Source organism: Sander lucioperca, chromosome 10 (assembly GCF_008315115.2).
Source record: "Sander lucioperca isolate FBNREF2018 chromosome 10, SLUC_FBN_1.2, whole genome shotgun sequence".
NCBI classification, from domain to species: Eukaryota; Metazoa; Chordata; class Actinopteri; order Perciformes; family Percidae; genus Sander; species Sander lucioperca.
Window position 1 is genome coordinate 20,213,332 of NC_050182.1, and position 21,060 is coordinate 20,234,391.

A 21,060-nucleotide genomic window follows, 5' to 3' on the forward strand; every position below is an offset into this window, starting at 1 on the left:
TTTTACATGATATGGGACATTAATCCTGAGTTAAAGTTCTGACGAACAGTATGTCTTCGGTGGCCTGGAATCATCATTAGCACAGCTTTTCCACTGTCTCAAAAAACATAAATCTTTTCCACTGTCTCAAAAAACATAAATCTGAATGGATGGAGACTCAAATACATACATCATATATTGCTGTTTCACATATTTGGAGGAACCAAGAAACACTAAGTCAGGACCTTATCTGGACAGGGGTGGAGGAGTTACCACATGCAGCTTATAGCATTCAGGGCCAGCCCAGGAGTATCTGAACTAGTTTTAGAGTTACATGTGTGAACTCAGAAACAACTGTCCATAGAGGACCCTGTACAACATCTGTATAGCTTCCCACTGGCTTCATTCAGCAAACGATGGCGCACATTTTTACTGCAGTGGAGCAATGTCAAAAGATGAATCTTTTGCAAAAATCTAATAAAATCACATAACAGCATTATATGGCTTCAAGTTGAGTACATCAGTGTCATTTCCCTACGTTTGGTTGTTTCTCTGGAGCTGTGTGTGCGAGACAGCCTTTACAGCGCTGTTCCATGTGGTTTCACTATCAGGACAAAGACGGCATAAAACGAGGAAACTTAAACCTCACAACAGAAAAAAGAAGCTATTTACAAGCCATGACAGACTTATACAAAATCCTATATTTATGGATTAAGATGTAACGCCATACTATGATAGACTTCTCTCAACAATATACACTGCTGCACCTCTTTAACACTGTCAGTGAAGAACTGAGAACACAAATGGCAATCTTATGTAATGCTGCTTTCAAATGTGCCTGTTATGCTTTAGTAAGGCAAGGAAAGACTGCAGAGATTTTTTTTAATTAAAGGGAGGAAATATCAATTATTGAAAAAATGGTGGAACTTTCATTGCCAAGAAGGGGGAGTCCAAAGAGGGCTTTTCGAGCAGTGGCCTTCTCACACATATGAGTGTTTTTATTAGAAACACCTTGGCTTCAGCCATAAGACTACTGGCTATTATAAGCTGGAGACTGTCAGTGGAGGGCCTGTGCATGGAGCAGGCATCAAGCCTAGAGGTTGAGAGGTGGTGTTGGTGTTCACATACCTTTAAAGAACAGGACTTAATGTGAACAGGCTGGGGGGAATCATAGACTGGCCCTTCTCAGGTGTCAGCCTCTATTAGCGCTGGAGAAAGTGGGAGATCAAGGTCTGACAGAGGCACATACACACACACACACACACACACACACACACACACACACACACACACACACACACACACACACACACACACACACACACACACACACACACACACACACACACACACACACACACACGTATATATCTCTGTAAAGTGGTGGGGCAGATCAAATATGCTTATTACCCAGGTTACTGTGCCTTTTTGGCTGTAAAATCTGTAAAATCCCACTGTCACAAAAAAAAGCCTCCAACCAAGTGAGGCCAGTGACACGCGCCTCAGATACCATCTGACTCAAATTAGAGTGGTTCTGGACGGTTCGGAGGGGCACAGGCTTGTATACAGTAACTGACAACATTTCTATGAACCCATAGCTTGACGGGAACCAGGGACACGGCAGAGTAATGGTTCCAATTTGTTCTAGCTAATCTATCACCTGTTGCTTCTCTCGTCTCCAAGTGGTAGCAGTTACATCTCTGGACTCGCTCACTGACCCTCTCAAAGACTGGAACTGAGTAGGAAAGATGAGAGAGGGAGGCAAGGAAAGTGTATGTGTGTGTTGTGAGTTCGATGGTCAATCACTGAACCCTGCTCATGTTGAAAAAAAAAAAAACTCATCCGGGGCCTTTTTCATGTATGTGTTTGCTGGTCAAGCCTTGAACCCTCCTGGTTTACAAATGTGGCTTCCTGTATGTACTTGCATTAGTAGTGTGTTTATATGTGTGTGTGTGTGTGTGTGTGTACATGGTGAGCGGCTGCTGAGTGAGGGTCAGTGCTGAAACACCATCCACTTTACAGTACACATGTTACAAGTGTTTCCCACTCGGCATCCTTGGGAGGGAAGCTTTGATTGGTCTTGCAGAATAAATGCCGCTGAAATTGCTGTAAACACACAGCAAGACGTGGCCTCAAAGCGGTCTGCTCTCCGTTTGCGCCTCGTTTAAATAAATCAAATGTGAAGCCTTGTTCGAATCAAAGAAGAGCCGCCGGACATGATACGTACACAATCGCAACACATGCACACACAGTGACAGATAGTTCTAAAAACACCAGGGCATTGATGAATAAAATGCTGAATGCTCTTTTTCTTCCTAATCCTGTCTTCATCGATCCTCCCTTTATTCTTCCTCGCACTCCTTTTTGTTTCATGATCAATGTAGGTGAATCCAAACAATTAAACTCGACTGAGTAGAGGCATCAAAACATGTCACACCAGGTCAAGACATTTACTGAACCGTATCATGAATGATGCTGAGGCTTCAGTTCAGACTGATACACTTTTCTGACTGTCTCTATGTACTGTCTACACAACAGGAAGGACTGTATTCTGCAAAAGGTTGAATCTTCTGATCTTCATTTTTCCTTTGCTTCCTTATCCCTGAAGAGGATAATTATCTCCACTAGAGAGTCATCTAACCAAACAACTCAGAGTTGAAAATGTGTGTGTGTGTGTGTGTGTGTGTGTGTGTGTGTGTGTGTGTGAGAGAGAGAAGGGGAACCAGTAGCATGTGTGGTCAATTCTAGATATTTCCAGCACAGCCTGACCTGGGGCAACCTCACACTGAGCCTGGATCCTGTCTGAGTCATTATGGAGGGTGGTGTTTAACTGTGTGTGTGTGTGTGTGTGTGTGTGTGTGCGTAGGGAGAATGAATGCGAGTGATTATGATTGAAGTTATCCTTCTGAGACAAGGATGGCTCTGCTCTTCAGTGGTTCAAGGGAAACACCTGACTGTAATTGCGCAATGTCGACATCTGCGCTTCAACTAAACACTGGAATCAGATGTAACCATAGCATAATGTAATAGAGATATGACAGGCAGTAACCCTGTTCAGTGAAACATCCTGTCAATAAATCACTTAAAGCTGTAAAATCAGCGCTGTGCATTATGCAGTTTCGAATACATAAATATACCAAGTGTACCTAAATCTATTTAAATATTTATTTAACCTGGAATCAATACTGCATCTACTGCTGTTCTTCTATCTCGCTCTGCTCCAAAGGCAGATCAGAGGTCAGTGCAGTATATACTCTCTGTCGAAGGGCGATTTCTCTTTACTCACATCAACCTGCCTCTCCTGTATACAGCGAAAACCCATCAGATAGGAATCTATTAACCATATAAGCTCATTCGTGCCTCATGGAAAGGTTATGCACGCTGTAATTTGACAACTGGCGCCATCTGGAATGAACAGAGGGGTAGATGGACATTGGTGGTGTGCGGCTGTATTGTGTGATTGCAGTGGTGTACAGAGAGCTGCATTGTGTTGTGTGATTCCAGGTGGACAGAGAAGCTGAGGGCTTTCCCGCTGACAGCAGGAAGGGATGGGTGTGGGCGAGGGGGCTATACACTTCCCCGAACCATCATCAATAACACCTACAGTTCAGCCTGGAGCTCCTTTTTTGTCTATATGCACAGTATGTGCTCATGATTGTTTACATGTGGAAGAAAGACAGACTATATGTCAAAGTATGTCCGTAGTTGTGTGTGTGTGTGTGTGTGTGTGTGTGTGTGTGTGTGTGTGCGCGCGCGCATGTGTGTGTGTGTGTGTGTGTGTGTACAGTATGTGTATGCATCTGCAGCATCTGGCCAACTGGGTTCAGGGAGCTGAACTCTGAAGGATGTCCTGCGCCTACACACACACTGCATGAAACCCTCAATGGGATAACAAGGTTGCACACTCTCATACACTCAAAAGCCCACTCATGATTTTATTCATTGCTGTACTATTTGGGTAGGATGTCAGCCGCACCCTTGGGTCAACAACCTTAGCTTAAAGCTGCTCATATGGATATCATATCAATCTAAAAATAGACAACCAAATCCTGTGAAAGCCATATCCACAGAAGCCTGACATTACACACACACACTTAAATCCACAGGAGCTGTAGTCTGCTGTTCAAAGTGAGTATTAGCGATATCAGTGGCCTACTGTGGAAAACATCCGCAATATCATTTAGACTGCTCATCATCTGCACACACAGCAGAAAAGTAGACCTATGTGTCCGGCTCTGGGATGTGTTTGATCAGTGTGTATGTGTGTGTGTGTCTGCTGCTTCACAGCGGTGGACATGTCCCCTGAAATGGGATTAAATGTGAAACGGATGCCTTTAAATAGTAAAAAGCATGTTAGCGTGAGTATACAGAAGTTGCATGCGTTGAACAATGTGTGTTGTGCGTGCATGACCCTCACCCGGTCCGTTGAGGAAATCTTTGATCTGGAGGCAGAGCAGGGGGGGAGGAATGCCCGTTTTACGGTCTACCTCTCCTGCTACTGTCTGCAGCCAAAACACATTGTAGTCCAGAGACTCTGGCAGAGTCTTTCCTGGGTCTGGATGAAAGATGAAGAGATTAAGAGAAAGAAAAAAGAGGTGAAAATGGGCAAGGAGAAAGGAAGGGAACAGGACAGACAAAGAAATATTATACAATATATAAGAAATATTTAACATTTACTACTCTGATAGTTTTCCTCTGTTGGTATAATAGGTTTGTAGCAAAGGTACATGTACTTTAAATAGGGTCTATAATCTTAATCAGAAGATCCAATCCCAACCTTTACTTTAACCTTAATCCCTTTGGTATCTCTTCCCCACACAAACTTTGCCATCCCCCCATCTTGATCTCTCTTACCTAGGCACTTGTAGTCAGAAGCTACTCCTCTTAAGGCCACATCAAACACAGACAGCTCCATCCTCTGCTTGCGGTGGTGGCAGCTGAGCAGAGCAGAGGGTTGCATCACCTGGATGTACAGGAGGGGTTCCAGCACCTGGTCCCCAGCCCCTCTTCTCCCCGGCTGCCTCACGATAGTCACACCCAGGGCTTGGCGGGCTGAGGAGCGGCTGGGAGTCGGCAGGCCACTCAGAGATAGCAGGCTGCCTTTCAGCAGCGGAGAGGCCGGCTGAGAGTTGTTGCTGTTGAGGATGTCCTCGGCGGTTAGGCCAGCGAGGGAACCCTGGGCAGCTGGAGCAGGGTCTGGAGTGGAGGAGGCTGAGGCTGGAGGAGACTCAGGCAGGATCTCAGGCAAGTTAAGGGCACTCTTTCCCCCCTAAAGCAGATGCAGAAAGATCATTCAGTACTGTGTCAAACCACACCTTCCACAAACTTCACTGCAATTATCTGAGGCGTTGATTCAATGAGATGCTGGAAACATTACTAATGTTTTGGTCCATTATAACTCGCCAGCATCATGCAATTTAGACAGATCCTGTTGATCCTATCCATATACTGTACACCCACTGTTTGGGGGAACTGGCTGTTCACAAGAACACATTGTATTAAATAAAATGGCCACTCAGTGTACCGTAGATGTGAGCAAATAGACATTATTACCAAAAATGAAAACGTCGAAAGTTCTAAATGTCAGTTACAACTATGTGTTTGTTTTTCTATTTTGTGTGGGACCTTGTTGAGTTGGTGCCCAGAAGTATTTCACTTACAAATCAGCCCAGATCACATTACCCCTGACTAAGTGTAAAGAGCACCCTTTTAATATACATCATACATATAGTACATGTACATTTAAAGTCTTAAGTCAGCTAGATGGGCAGTGACAGATTGAATGGAATAGCGCAATGACTAACTGTACCATACAAATACAATTATGATGGACTTTGGACTTAATGAAATGACTCTCAATAACCACATACCACCAAACCACCAAATTGTAAAGTTGAATTGAAAACTGTGTAACATTAATCATCTGTACTTAGACACCACTACAATCCTCGCATAAATAACACATATTGCTATTGTGTAAGGTATGAAAAATGATACACAAATGGACAACTGCCAAATCCAAGAACTGACTCTGGAACAGAAAAAGCTTCCATGACACAGGCTTTTTGTTTACCTTCTCCCCAGGCTCCTTCTTGTCGGGTGTGCTGGGGGTATCCGACGATGAGGGAAGGGCCTTTGGGGCACTGGAGCAAGCATAGGTCATGACAGACAGCCTGCTAGCTGTGAGAAAGATGTCGAAAGGGATGAAGCTGAGGTTCTTGGTGATGGTGGACTTGTGTGAGGGCCTAGCGATGCAGTGGTGGCTGGCCCCGCTCTGCTGCTCGATTTGGACGATGCGAATGCGAGCGCTGTCGCTGCCGAAGCCGCTGTCCTGCCCAGTTCCGCTGTAACGTGACAAAGAGTCGACAGCTGCCGTAGGGTCTCGAATGCCACGCTTCTGCTCACATCGACGCACCTGCACACAGAAACAGAGAAAGGTAAAGGCTGTGTTCACACTGATGCTGATTTTATTTTTGCCTTGAAGTCTACTGGAGATGGCTGGGGCTTCACTGTAAAAAAATATAAGTTTTTTGTTTTGATTTCTGTTTTGTTTTCATACAACCAACTGCCACAACATATGATAGTTGAAAAGAGAGTGCATGATGTAAGGTGCACCCTCAAACAGCAGTTATTAAATCATGCAAGTTAAGGAAAACTACAAAAAAAAAAATACATAAAAAAACATGGTATTTTTCACACACACACACACACACACACACACACACACACACACACACACACGCAGGGGCAGCTGGTACCTGCTGTGTAACTCGAGAATTTAATTTGCATTAAAACAAACTGCATTATCTTAAACCAAACCAAGATGCTGTGTTAGAATCACAGAGATGGATAGAGCATCAAATAAAAATTAGATCAGAGCATTCGTTTTCTATTTTGCAAAGTTGTTTGGATCCTGACTTTACAAGAGGACACAAACCAAATAACTCGCTTGATTGAAACCATAGACAAATTGACCAAAGAAGGAGAGCTTCGTATATAGCCACAGACATTAAAGGCATGCTCTGGGACTTTTCCTGCGGTCTTAAAATCATGTTGCACTTTCTTGCAATATTGGAAATGTCTTTTAAAAAGAATCAAATCGTTTCGTGCAGCGACAATGGTATTGTGTCTAAAGCAGCCGAGATTTTATGCTTGGCTCCAACTAACGGATGTCGGGAGAGTTCCAGCCGTTGTGGCAATAAAAAGCGTTCAGTGACAGATTATATAAATCAATGTGAGTAGGTTGCTGGGTTTCAAGGGACAATGAAAACAGGCATCTTTATTCTGCTACCAAAGCATGCCATCTTCAAGACTATAAAGAAGCCACCACTGGCTCCCAGGGGACAGGAACGAGACAAACATATAAAACTAAACGCTACCTATCAAATAATAAATTACTGGACATGTTATATAGATATGACATGTGTGGGTAAAAAAAGCTGCAATAAACAGAAGCGTCAAAAATGTGCATGGAATATATTTTCAAGCCATCCCCACAAAAGCACACTTTTTTTTTCTTAAAGAATATTTTATTTTTGGACATTTTAGGCCTTTATCAAACAGGACAGCTGAAGATGTGAAAGGGGAGAGAGAGGGGGAATGACATGCAACAAAGGGCGGCTGCTGCGGCAAGGACTAAGCCTTTATACATGGCGCGCACGCTCAACCAGGTGAGCTATCCAGGCGCCATGGGCACTCGCTTTTCTCTCATACAGTGAAGCTAAGACCATTGGAAGCGCTTTGAGCTGCACTCTGTGTATGAAAGGCGCTATACAAATAAAGCTTATTATTATTATTATTATTGGAAGTAAAAATACGTAAAAAGAGAAGACAAAGATGGCAAAGGCCGTTTCAGTTTATTGGACCACTGCGTCATATCAATTAAACACTCCTCTTATAGCTGCAGGTTTGTCAGGTGCATCATGGATAGAATTGGGCTTATTAATCATCATCATTTCCAATAACATGTCCAAGTCCAACAGTTACCCCATTATTGAGGCCTTTCCCCCATGTTTCCCATTCATGATAATGGATACAACGTCAGCTTCAATTAGCTACTGCTGTCTTTTGAAACATGATTGTGATAAATTGAAAATAGAAGAGACATACAGAAAGAGAGTTTTCAAAAGTCCCAAGGTATGTCCCATCTTATCCCACCCTCGTCTGCTCCAAACTGCACATGGTTACTATTACTGCATGTACTCTCAGCTGCCCCTTTTCTCTCTCTACATCGCTCCCTCCCACTCCATGAGAATTTTAAATGTATATTATTGCTGTGGCGGAGATAGTGTTTCAAGACCTCCAGGCAAATACTAAACCCACTGGCAGCACATTAGACAGAATATTTGACTTATTAGATATTTCCTATTCTAAACAGTGTCATCAAAGGCTAAGAACAAGAGCCATATAAAACGCCGCGGCATGCCTGCCCGCCTGCCTGTTCTGTTCTGTTCGTCCAGGCTCATGTGTGGGGCTTCTATAGGATCGGCCCTGCCAGATCCCTCTCCTTTCCCTGGCCTAATGAGGACAGGATGTGTGCACTTCTTTTCTGTAGAAATGTAAGATTTTCCAAGCAATGGGGAGGGGAGAGAAGGCAGAAAAGGGCCTGGACTTGTCTCCATGTGTGTTGTGTTAAGCGGGTGAAACTTGTATTGAGGTAAGGAGGTATTTAAAAAGGTATTCAGCAAAGGCAAAATGTCCACTCCAAAGAGCGCCACACGTTGGAAGGGACAAATAAGCTGCACAGCAGCTGGGAAAGAGCAAGCGCCAGGAGAAACTGCCAGATTCTCTTTACGCTTCTCTGTCTCTCTTCCCAAGCTTAGGCTGTACACATGCATTTACAATTACAGCAAATACCCCGTCTTCTCTTTAACCACCACTACTAAGAGAGTGCCCCCTAAGCAAATTCTTGGTCTATATTTAGATGTGCTTACAAGTGGAATAACGGATAATGGGGAACACAATTGGGGGCGTAGAGGAAAAGAGACAATGAGAAAACATACCACAGCACACAGTTGTTCATATAGTCTGAATCAATGCATGCAATCAGTGCATTCACAAACATGTACACATAAACAGACATGAAGTCAGTTGCTTTCCCAGGGTTTGAGCTCAGCTATAATTTTAAAGCGCATGACTGGATTCATTCCTATTTCTAGGCTCACTTATTTTATTCACTAATTTCAAGGTATACACAGAAAACATAAACATATGGCTCCGTAGTCTATATGCTTTAACCTTTGGCCAATTTATTCATTGACAGAGGGCAATAAATTCAGAATACAAACATGCACTGTAGCTGCAGGCATGGTCCCAGCTGAAATCCACTATCCCAACCATTACTTTCTATTATATTATATTATATAATGGCTGCACTGAAGCACTGTTTCCAGATCCCAACGCAATCTTTCTCTGAACTTAGTTGATCATGATCATGCGACTACACACATATACACCCCCCCCAAAACCCCCATCAGCCAATCATGAGGTCATCCCCTCAGAGTCTCTAGGCAGAACATTCTGGAAAATGGAGGATAATCCCCAAAGTGTGAAACCATGAGTCTCCCAAGTGCCAATCATATCAGAGTGCATCTGTACGACTTCTGACCCCTATTTCTGTCAGTGTAACTCAGAACAGCTTGGCTAGAGGAAGGCTAATATGCGGAAGCAAATGTCACATCATCCAAATGCCACCCGTTTACAGTGTTGGCTGGCTAGTCGAATATGACAACATCACTTTTACATCTGAATACCACATATGCAGTTGATTGTTTCCAGATGAATGAAAAGTAGGTTGCAATTCAGGTTCAGAGATCAGGGAACATGAAAAATGTGGATGTTTTAAGATGTTAGAGAAATCCATTGTAGCCGACAGGAAAGCATATAAGAAATAAAGTTAAAGTAACAAAGGTGACTAATATTCCTTTCAAAAGGGTCCATTTAAACACCACACATCCTTACTGAAGTCTGGATTATATATCAAAGCTTCAAGGGACATGAAAAGCACCCAAGAAGGGAGCAAAAAAACCCCCAAAAAAAACACTGAAAAAGACATAAATATATCACTATATTTTAAGCATGGCACAAAAGACGGGCACGAGAAGGAACAAAATGCCACTAAACTAAACAGGGCATCGATACTAAATAGTTAAATGTCTGTCGGTGACATAATCTAAGTACTGGTGAATGGAAAGGTTGGTTGAGTGACATCACTGGTAAGTGACAACAGTGCTAATTGTGGAAGAAAGTCAAGGCAGCGGTAGAAAAAGAACTTGAACATGAGTGAAATAGGTCAGCAACTTGACATCATTAGAGAAGTACAGAGTTGTTCAAAGAAAACCTTCAAGTATGTGGGGACAACTTTGTCACAGAGAGCCAGAAAGAGATTACCGGCACATGTTTGATAAAAAAAAAAAATATATATATATATGTATTGTGTTTCCCTTTCTGGCTGTCACCTCCTCAGGTTTTCCCAACATTGCAATATATATGCCTGTTTATTCATTTTAACAGATATGACAGTTAATGTGGAGAGAAAACAAGCTGCAATTAGTAGCATGTTTCAAACTAAATGAGACCAGTGGCAGGGGCTTTCAGTAGTCAGAGTAGTCAGGTGAGGTCATCTTAGGAACTGAGCTGCTTTTTATGCATTTCATGTTAAAAACAAATGTGCAGTGTTTATCACAGTTTTCCCATGATCTCTTGTAACTACAGTAGAATTCCCATTGAAAAACATGGAAGTCATATAACTAAATCTTTCTGACAGAACTATTCAGTTGAGCTACTTGCTTGCAGGACGCCTGCATGGAAATTAACTTCTGTATCTTGACTACATCAGACTTTACAGGTTAGGCCCCTGCTGTGCTACCCGCTATTGTTTACCAGAACCATAAAGCTGATAGCAGGCCTCTGTGCTTTTGTGCTGATGGAAGAAAACCTCAATGCAGCAATACCTCATCTTAATCACAAATAATAATGATACTTAACCAAATGCCATAAAGACGGCAATTCATTCTCTCATTTTCTTGAGGTAAACAGAGGGGGGAAGACATTTATAATATGAAGTCACCGGCCTTTGTGCGCCCTAATAGCGGTCACAAAGCTTTTTTGCGCATCAAAGGCAGTCATTTAATACATTCAACTTTGTTTCAATAACAAAGGCAACCTGCTATGCACTTCAGCTGAACCACAACAAAGAAGCAATGGAAGGTCTCGACCCCGGAGCTTGCAAATGGATGCTGAGTGCTTCAGAGTGACTGTCAACTGTATTTTAAACACAGTGTATACTCCAAAGCTGAGGGCGCCGAGTGGGGCCATTTTAACAAGCTCCTTCCACCCAGTAATGCTGGTGGGTGGGTTAACTCCTCCAGGATTTAACAGCATGAGAGACAATATCCTTTTCGTTCTCCCTTTTCCACAATCGAGGCCCCCCCCAAGCATCTCCCTCAATCTGTGCTTTGAAAAGCATTAGAGAAATAACAATGTAAGAATATTTTGCTTACAATGTTAGACACTCTCCTGTTCCCCTGATGCCATGTGACATTCAGGGGGGAGAGCAAACATCTGTATGACAGTAATAATGTATGCATGTTGACATTCCTTAAGTGCTGGGTCAGTTGGAACACTTTCCATCCAAACAAGACCGACTGGAGGAGAAGTGAGGAGAGCCGAGGACTGAGTATGACCCGGATGGTCTGAAAAAGAGGAATGCCTGTGAAACACCTAACTGAAAAAACAAAGAAAAGATGAGCAGACAAGAATACATGATTACAGAGATGTTTATAGCTGCTTTATGGCTTTGAAAAGCCTTGGCTCTAACACAAAGATGCAAAATGATAAAGGCTGGAGAATGAAAAAAGAAGAATTGTGAAAAGGGTGAGTTAATGTGGTCCATCTGGGGAACGACAGTATGTTGCTCAACTAAAACCTGGCTCTGGGATATGTGGCGGCCAAAGCCTCTGTTTAATAATTGATTAAACTTAAAAACCGATTCTCTCCTATCGCTGCATATGACATTAGTTTGCTTACAAATATTTTGCCACAAATAGAATACGGATTGCCATTGCTTTGTTAAAAAAAAGCAAAGCTGGATCCGGAGCTCTGACTTTCAGCAGGCTGCAGGGTTGTGCGCAACACGTTGCGTTTAAGACCAATGCCTTCCCGGTACGACTCCAGGCCCTGGGAGAAGCTCGCCAAACCCACCATGACCCGCTCGTAAGCTTTAGCAATCAAGAATGATTTAAAAGGTCTGACAGACACCACCCTTAAAGCTCAACAGGAGACTTATTGCTTTAGTCATCCTCAAAAGATCCACCAATCTAAACCGAAACCCTGATTCAGATCCACCAATCAAAGCCAATGCTTGGGTTAGGGGTGATTGTGAGGACACGCAGGAATTACCCAATATCACTACAATAACACTGGCTGTTTGTATAAGCAGGATGCAATGCAGTTGTATTACTCGGTGAAGAAAGTGTTCAAAAATGCCAGACGACCATTTCTAGATTAACACCACAAGTGTGTTAGTGAAAACAAACAAAGGGGAAAAGTGGCTTGACCGGCATGATGTAAGTATTCAGAAATGATACACAGACTTTCTCTGCTCATCCGACATAATCTCTTGGCTGGAATCGGATGCTGCTGCCTGGACCTTATCACCAAATGCTTCCATCATTAATGATAAACAAGATATCAGCCATATGGTAAACAAAACAGGGACAGTAGAGACATTGACATTTTATGATAAAGTTATCTAAAGCTAGATGGAGAACTTGGCAGAAAGAATGTGGCTGAGGGATAATGAATGGCATTTGCACAAAACATCTCTATTAACTCCTTGTCTTACATCCCTGGACAACAGCAACCAGACCCCTAACATTTTATTTGGTAACTGATTAAATTAAGATGAAGGCCAGATGTGGAGTAAGGTAAGATTAGAAGACACGCTACAACAAAAGGGAAAGTGAGAGACAGAGGCACCCTGGGGTCTCCCCTAATTGCTGTGATCCTGTCCTCCATAGCTGCAAAGTCATCATCAGACTTTCTTTCCTTTGTCTTCCCTTCTTTCTTTCCATGGGAATGAGGTGGAGAACAACTGGCTCTTATTAGCTGTCACCGTCCCCATTTAGTTTTGAGATATCTGTGGGGGTAATTTTCTAATCTAATATTCAGGCTCCGGTATTCACACATGCCATTAGTCCCTGAGTGAGGTGGGCTTGATGGTGGCGTCTAAAAGTTGTGCGTGTGAAGGGTCTGGGGCTGAGCTACTGTGAGAAATCCTGTGTGTAAATGAAAAGTAAAATCTCTACGTTTGTTAGACAATGTGTTTGCAATTTGACTTTAAATGTCTATTACTTGTTTGTTTGGTCCATAACAAAGAATTGGTTGTAAAAGCACTGATTCAAAGTAATTCTTTCATTTCATGTTTATATTTCGTAGGTAAAGTGTGGCAATGCACCACTATTCACAGGCACGCACACAGGGAAAACACATCCTCAGTACAGCAGAGAGCTATTCAGCAGAGTAATCATCAGGTTTCAACCTGGCCCTCAAGATCACTCATCCAAGCTTTCAACTTAACATCATTAGCTTTGGCATTATGTTTTCAACAAACAAACAACAAAAGAGACTTCAAACTACATTGTCTTCAGTACGGGCTCGGTGGTTCACGAAAGCAGACGTCTGAGAGACTTCAAAAAGCAGCGGAGATGCCTTTCATTAGGTCATAAAGTGTTCTTCTGAAGCGCTTCCCTGTGCTGCCTGGCGGCCATGTCTGTATTCTCTGCTTTAGTTACAACATCGTGGGGAAACAGCAACAGCAGGAAAACAACGACGACCCGAGGTGAGATGAGGCTGTATGGAGCAGGACAGGGTGAGAGGTGTAGGGCTGAGAAGGGGGAGGGGGGGCAGATGAGCTCCAGGTGGTCCAGCACGCACGCACGCACGCACGCACGCACGCACGCACGCACGCACGCACGCACGCACGCACGCACAGTTGCGAAATGACACACTTGCAAGCACACACCAGCCTGTATATGCATTCAGAAATGAGCACACACAGCTGCGCACATGTGGACAAACACACAAAAATACGTGCATAAGATTGCGTACGAATTCAAAGCGCAGCGTGAAGCTAGGAACAATCCTGGCTCGCTGTCTATTACAGAGCTGAAATTAGAAGAGGAGGATTGAAGTAATCTTCCTTTAATTTCTCTCTGGATGTGTTCCCAGGGCTGAGTGAGGCATAGACTCTGATGTGCTGTATGTTAGGTTCTCAAAGGAGAATGATGCAAGACCCCCTGTCCCCTCATATGGGTTTGCGGGGGGGTGGGTGGGGGGTGGGGTGGGGGCTTGATAAGGGGGACATACAGAGGACAAGGCTAGAGGACACATCAGTACCAAAAAAGACCCAAGTTAAAATCCAGTAGAAAAAGTTAAGCTGGCTAAAAAAATGAAATGAATGATGTTCAGAATACATTGGCTGCATTTGGACAAGCACAGGTCAAGAGGAAATTGTGGATGGAGGAACAATTTCAGGTGCTGATCACCAGGCTGCACTGGTGGGATTCAGAAGCAGAGTTTAACATGGAAGGAACACCTGTAATACATTACACTGCGAAACTAAGTCATCACCGCACAGTTGAGTTTTTTTTCCGTTCTGGCTGGAGTACTGGCAATTCAAAATACTGCAACTCAAATGAACACATTATCAAGAATGGATTTTAGCCAGTGGACTGTTCCAAGTGTTGGAATATGTGAGGTGCATGTGATGATTCATCTTTGTCATGCACATCTGAACCACCGGAGCAGCTCCAAACAGACAAACTGAAACAGGTGAGGTATAAAATCAAGCCCACCTCTTGATTATCCAAAACATCTGAGCTATGTTCTGGAGTTGGGTCTCAAGTGGCTACATGGCACCTATCCGTGCATATCTATCATTGCCTAGATTTCATTTGGGTTTACATGCCTCTATCGGGTTTCAGGGCAAGTCACAAGCCTCGAGTACAAAGACATCATTCATTTCACACATACATTCATAGATAGCACTTGAGGTATACATAGAATAATGTTTGGTTCTTCAAACATGTACTTAAACAGATTTCACAGTTGCAACTGTGGGGCTGCAACTAATGACAAGTTCCATTATTAACTTATGTCTTGTCTATTTTCTAAATGATAATAATAATAATAATAATAATAATAATAATACATTGTTTAGTCTATATATTGTGAAAAAATACCCAGCACAATATTCCAGAGCCCTCACGTTGCTTGTTTTGCAAGTTGAAAAAGTCAGTTTACAATAATAAAACAGATAATGCAGCCAATATTCACATTTAAGAAGCTGAAACCAGCAAATGTTTAAAATTTATGCTTGACAAATGACAATTAATCACTTGTGAAAATGTTGATTATTATATTAGTTTACCCCTATGTGAACTGATAAAGTATAATAGAGACATGGAAAAAAAAAAAGAAAATGTGCACCCATGGAAAATCTTCCAAAAGCCTGGAATGATGTGTGAATTTTTAGGGTTTAATTTTGGGGTAAATATTTAGTTAAATGAGAGCAGTCCAAGAGGAACTCTGTCAACCGCAGGATACTATACATACTGTATTGAATAGTCAAATGAAAAAAAATGTCATCCACATACATGTATGTACGCACATGCAAACTCATATGCATGCTCTAGCACACACATGTGCACACACACTTTTACTACACCATCTTAGTTACAGAGAGAGAAACCAATACACTCCATCACCTGTTATTCTAGGTGGAATCTTGCTTATACAGGTGTAAGAAAAAAAAAAATCTGTTTCCTCTTTTCACCTCTTCAGACAAAAAATGTGGGCTTTTTCACTGAACAAAGTCTACTATGGTGTGTGTACATATGTGTCTGTACTAGTTGGCCTGGTGTGCCCTGTTTTTACTAGTCCCCTGGGTGTGTGACCCGGTTTCCCTTGCAGGCAGAGAGAGAGAGGGCACTCCTTACTCCTCCTCACCTGAGTCGACACCCGATCCCGGGGTTCACGGTGGGGGCCCGCTGCCTCTCCTCAAAGGTCCCGTTTGTTTCCCTGCTCTAATAGAATTCCAACCTTCGTGATTTTATCTGGAGTTTTCACGCCAATTTTGCCAAAACCGATTGAGGAGAGAGCAAATTCAGCTGCTACTGATCTCAAATAGATTGAGTTTCCAAGGGGCCAATTTAAGAATGTGCCACGGTTATGCTTTGAGAAGAAGGTTGGTTGGGGTGCGGGGGCTGAACAGGCAAGGTGAATTGTTATGACTGGCTGTCAATTAGCAGTTGATTCACACAGGAGGGTCAGTGAGACATGAACAAAAAAGGGGGGAAAAAAAAAGATACGTTTTCATAACAAAAGAAGGGCAGCGAGATGAACACTGGCTATGAAAATATGTATGTTTAAGATAAGCTGAGACAACGACTCTTACTTAACAGATGCAAGGCAGCCAAAAAGGAAAAGGAGATGGCTGTGCAGGGAGCCTTATTTATTATTACTCTCAGCAGCAACAGGGCGAAGGAAAATAGTGCTAAGCAGGATGGGAAGAGGTCAGGGTGAAAGAGATCTGGCCCTCAGAGAGGGTTAATAGCCAGACAGACTGGTTAAGAGCTGACCTGTAAGGAACGTCGGCTCCCACATTTACAGACAAATACTTTGGACAGAACCAGGAATCAAAGCAAACACCGGATTCAGACTCTCCTATTCTCACTGTGTCATGTCTCATCTCCGTGGATTTCTCCCTCACTACTTGTTCCCGCTTGCATTCTCTGTCATTTGGCCATCCTCTCTCAAGCTGTCTCCACTCTCTTACTGTCTGTTCTGTTCCTTTTCCATGCTTTGGATTTTCACTCGCATCTGATGTCTCCCTATTTCTGTTGGCCAGCAGAGCACATAAAAGCTCCTCTGACACCTGACTGTCCTGGAAAAGATCAGAAGGTCGAGAGAGAAACTTCAGTTCTCAAAGCTCAACAGCTACGAGACAATATGAAACACTCATCACAAAGAGGAGCGGCCTTGGAAATGGTTTACTTTAAAACATACACAGACAAGGATCCAGCCCCAGGTCGCTCACTGAGCCAAGCTTGTCAACAAAACCATGGCTTACATAAGCCGTCGTATGTGCATTTGACAATCAGCAAATACTCCTACATGAACAAGAGCTAAATTGTTATACAACAGGGCAGAATAGGTCAACAAGCTTCCATTCTCCCACAATGTAACACTTGGTAGCATTTGGAAGACTGAGGTGCAGAAAGGTCTTCATTTGTTTCATGGGTTTTATTATTCTATTTATCTGCAAGCAAAAGAGTTAGTTCAGGGGTAGTCTATATCCACGACGTTCCACTTCCGGGATTGCTCCGGTGCCGCCGGAAATTCAGCCGGATATTCCGCTGGATATCCTTCTTTTCGGCCGGATGTCCGTCCCCTTCCTCTGTCTCTGTGTTGGCGTTCTAACCTCTGGTGGATTTGTGAGGACTATGGTTAACTGCTCCTCAGATCTCTGCAGGGTAAATCCAGACAGCTAGCTAGACTATCTGTCCAATCTGAGTTTTCTCTTGCACGACTAAAACTACTTTTAAACGTACATGTTCCACCAGAACAAGTTCCTTTCGAGGATATTTTGCAGAGGCACTGTGCGGAGCTTAGCACTGCCCATGACAATTGTGATTGGTTTAAAGAAATGCCAATAAACCAGAGCATGTTTTTCTCCCATCCCAGAATGCTGTGTGGACTAGCCAGACCCTCCTTTGCAGCGCTGTGGAGGAAGGTCTGGCAATGCAATACTAGTTCAGGAGCATTTGAGGTGTCACAGTATGGGCTTTTTTCAAATACAAACAAACAAAACATTGGAAAGCTTTGATTCTTAATCGGCTTCTAATATTAGACAACTTTAAAATGTATGAAACAATAATACTTGAAATCTTCACCTTCCCAACACATGTAACTGTAGCTGAGTGTGGTTGTGTGGATGATGTGCACAAAAATCACATGCATCAATAAAACGCTGCCTCCTCCCCACTAATAACCTAAAACTGCTGTCCAAACCCACTGACAAACCAAACCAGCTCCCGACCAGCGTGCTCGTGCCTACTGTAAATTCACTTCTTACAGCGGTTCGTCTTGGCTGGCGATCTACCTCGCTGCTGCATTAGTCCAGCTTTGCGTGTGAGTGCGTCCTTAACACAGGCGTTTAAGATGTAATAGTACAGTAAGATCATAATCTACAGACTGTCAAATTCTATCTGTCTCCAGAGGAGGAACCCTCTCCACCATCAGCCAGCTAGCTGCTTAACTAGCCAGCTCTGGAAGGACCAACACTTTTCCAACCAGCTGTGCCAGTCCCGCCAGGGAAAAAGAGATGAATGGGAGAAGACGTAGAGCATGGAAAAGAGAAGAAAATGATAAAAAAGGGGAATGAAAGAAGAGTTGGATGATTGTTAAATGATGCCGGAGACTGAGAAAGAAAGACAAAGTAAGTGGTCGATAGAGAAGCATATAGCCTCACAATGCCAACTTATGTTGTAAGTGATACGAAGCGGAAGGAAAAGAAGAAAAGAGAGAAAAAAGAGGGGGAGAGGAAGAATAGAGATAAGGCAGGTAATGGTTGATTGAGAGGTTTGCCCCATGTGTGTTTACTAAAAACTAATTCAGAGGTTCCTGTGAGGCCCGATACCTTGTCCTGAACATGGGTGCTGTTTGTGTGTGCACTGGCATCTGTGTGTGTGTGTGTGTGTGTGTGTGTGTGTGTGTGTGTGTGTGTTGGAGGAAGTCTAAAGCCCTGTTTCCCATGCGTGTAATCATCCCAGGATGAGGTGGAGGATGAAGCCGAGCGGGACTTCCCCTGCACCAGAGGGTATTTTCCTCTCACACTGTGGTATAAGCACATGGCTGACCTGGGCTGCCTCTGCTCGGTGTGTGAGAGAGGGACATTACCAACATGGGACAAGGGAAGCATTTGAAAAGAACATTCTCTATTCTAGCTTTTAACCAGTTTTGTGGGACATCACTAAAATACTTTGGGAACTTGTCATTGTGGCAAGTGCATGGCAGCCAGACAGTGATGCCAACAATGAGAGGTTACACTATACAATCTGCTTAAAAGAATGGGTGGCATTGAGGTGGCAAATAAGAGAATGATGTGTGCATATGTGTGTGGAGGAAGATGTGGTGGTTAAGAGAGAAGAGAGACTGAAACGAGAAGCCGCCAGGAAGACTTCTCAAATAACATCATAGCAGAGCTGACGCACAGAATGCAAACACACAAACAAACAGACACACACAGATCAGCTTTTCAGTCATAAAGCAGTATTACAGTACTGGCTCCCAAATGAAAGGCTGCAGGCAGTTACCGTGCATGGAATGTGGGGACCATCTGTATGTCACATGTGTGTGAGAGGGTATACACTTCTGTGTTGCTGGGTGACAGTGCCGATGACAGAGCGCTGAGATAAGTCCCAGAAGCTGCTCTATCATCTATTCATAGCTCCCTCGCTGTGGGACCTCCTGCTGCTGAAAGCTGCCTGATCTCAACCCAGCGTCGCTTTATCATCATTACCATCAACCAAAAAATACAGAGATGAAGTCAAACTGTGACGGACCGTAGCTAATGCTGCGATAAACATCCTAATAATGCATTGACTTACAGAGCAACAAATCTGCGTATGGACCGCTTAGAAATCATGTTGCATTTGCTATGCATCTCAATCATGATTTAAGTGGAAACCGGCATGGAAACTATGGACAACTGGCTACAATGCACAATTACACAGAACGTACAGATTATGAGACAGTAACAATCTTGGACAGCGTCTGTATGTAAGTATGGAAGGGTCATAATAAAAGTGCGTATGTGTGTGGACAGATTCTCTCGAAGCGCAGCTCAGTGACTAGAAATGACTGAAATCACACACAAGGCTTGCACATACTGCCCACGCGCCTGGCTTGCCTCACCACTGCCAGGGAACCCAAAAGCCTCTACAAAACAAATCCATTAACCCAGACAATAAAACACAGCTGTGAGGGGCGATGGGAACTGTTTGAAATCAGTGCCCGGGATTGTGGAGAATCTGTTCAAGGCAAACAGCGTGTTCTCAAAATGTCTAGGAAAAGAGAGAGCAAGGAAAGGATTTGGAAATAAGAGAGTGAGCAAGGAGCAGTGTTTAATTTAAACTCTTGATGGGGACAGCGCTGACTGAGAGAGAGAGGAGATATGGAAGCACAACAACAACTCCTTTGCACCAGATGCAAGAGATCCAAGACCTGTTTTTAATTGAATCCTTTGAACAGGTTGTATAAAGGAAGTACAAACTAAACTGTCAAATACTATAAATATCATTACGGAAGTTAGGTTTAAATAAAAAATACAGATACATGCACAAATTCCAGATTTCTGATACGCGCAAACTGGCAATGGAAATACATCTGAACTTTATGATTATTATTTGTATGCTGTTAGCAGGGGTGAACAGGCTGTTTTATTCTATCCAGTTATTCTATTCTAACAACATCAAAAAGCCTTTACCTGTTCCAAACTCATACTCCAAACAATGTCAGTGCACATACTAGTGATGTTATTTGATGGTGGTGTGTCTAATGTGTTAGCAGGGGGTAGACAGGCTGCTGGCAGAGCAGACTGCGGGTGAAGAGAAGCGGCCCTCACGAGCTGTGGTCTGAGCATGGAATGTCATGATGCTGTAGTTAAACGCACCACTAGAGGGCTCTGCAGCTTGTAGAATAAAGCTCCTGCAGACCCGACCATGTCTTAGTCAAACTGACCTCCCTTCTGCAGGTTCTAGGCCAAGCAGCCGGACAGATGCGGCCGCCAAAAGACTTACGACACTGAGATAGATGGAGGTACAAATAGTTTCACAGAGAGTGTCCAAAAAGTCAAAGCCAGACCACATTTATTCAGAGTAACCTCCATGCTCTGCAGCTGCACAGAGGTGAAGACACACACTGACTGACCTCAGTGTTAATGATACTGTTACGCTCCATAATGGCACTACTATAAAACCGAATGAGTAAAGAACATGGTATAATGCACCTGAAATTAAT

At 43.2% G+C, this 21,060-nt stretch overlaps 1 protein-coding gene across 2 annotated transcripts in view; it reads right to left on the bottom strand.

Moving 5' to 3' along the window:
• The window catches only part of LOC116066562 (vacuolar protein sorting-associated protein 13B), a 353,457-nt gene that overhangs the window by 97,690 nt on the left and 234,707 nt on the right, over positions 1–21,060 (bottom strand). For both annotated transcript variants that reach the window (XM_031322688.2, XM_031322689.2), the window contains exons 35-37: positions 6,053–6,394; positions 4,834–5,248; positions 4,397–4,534 (exon numbers count right to left, since the gene is read on the bottom strand). In XM_031322688.2, the coding sequence (XP_031178548.1) occupies positions 4,397–4,534; positions 4,834–5,248; positions 6,053–6,394 (895 nt within the window). The remainder of the gene's footprint in view (positions 1–4,396; positions 4,535–4,833; positions 5,249–6,052; positions 6,395–21,060) is intronic.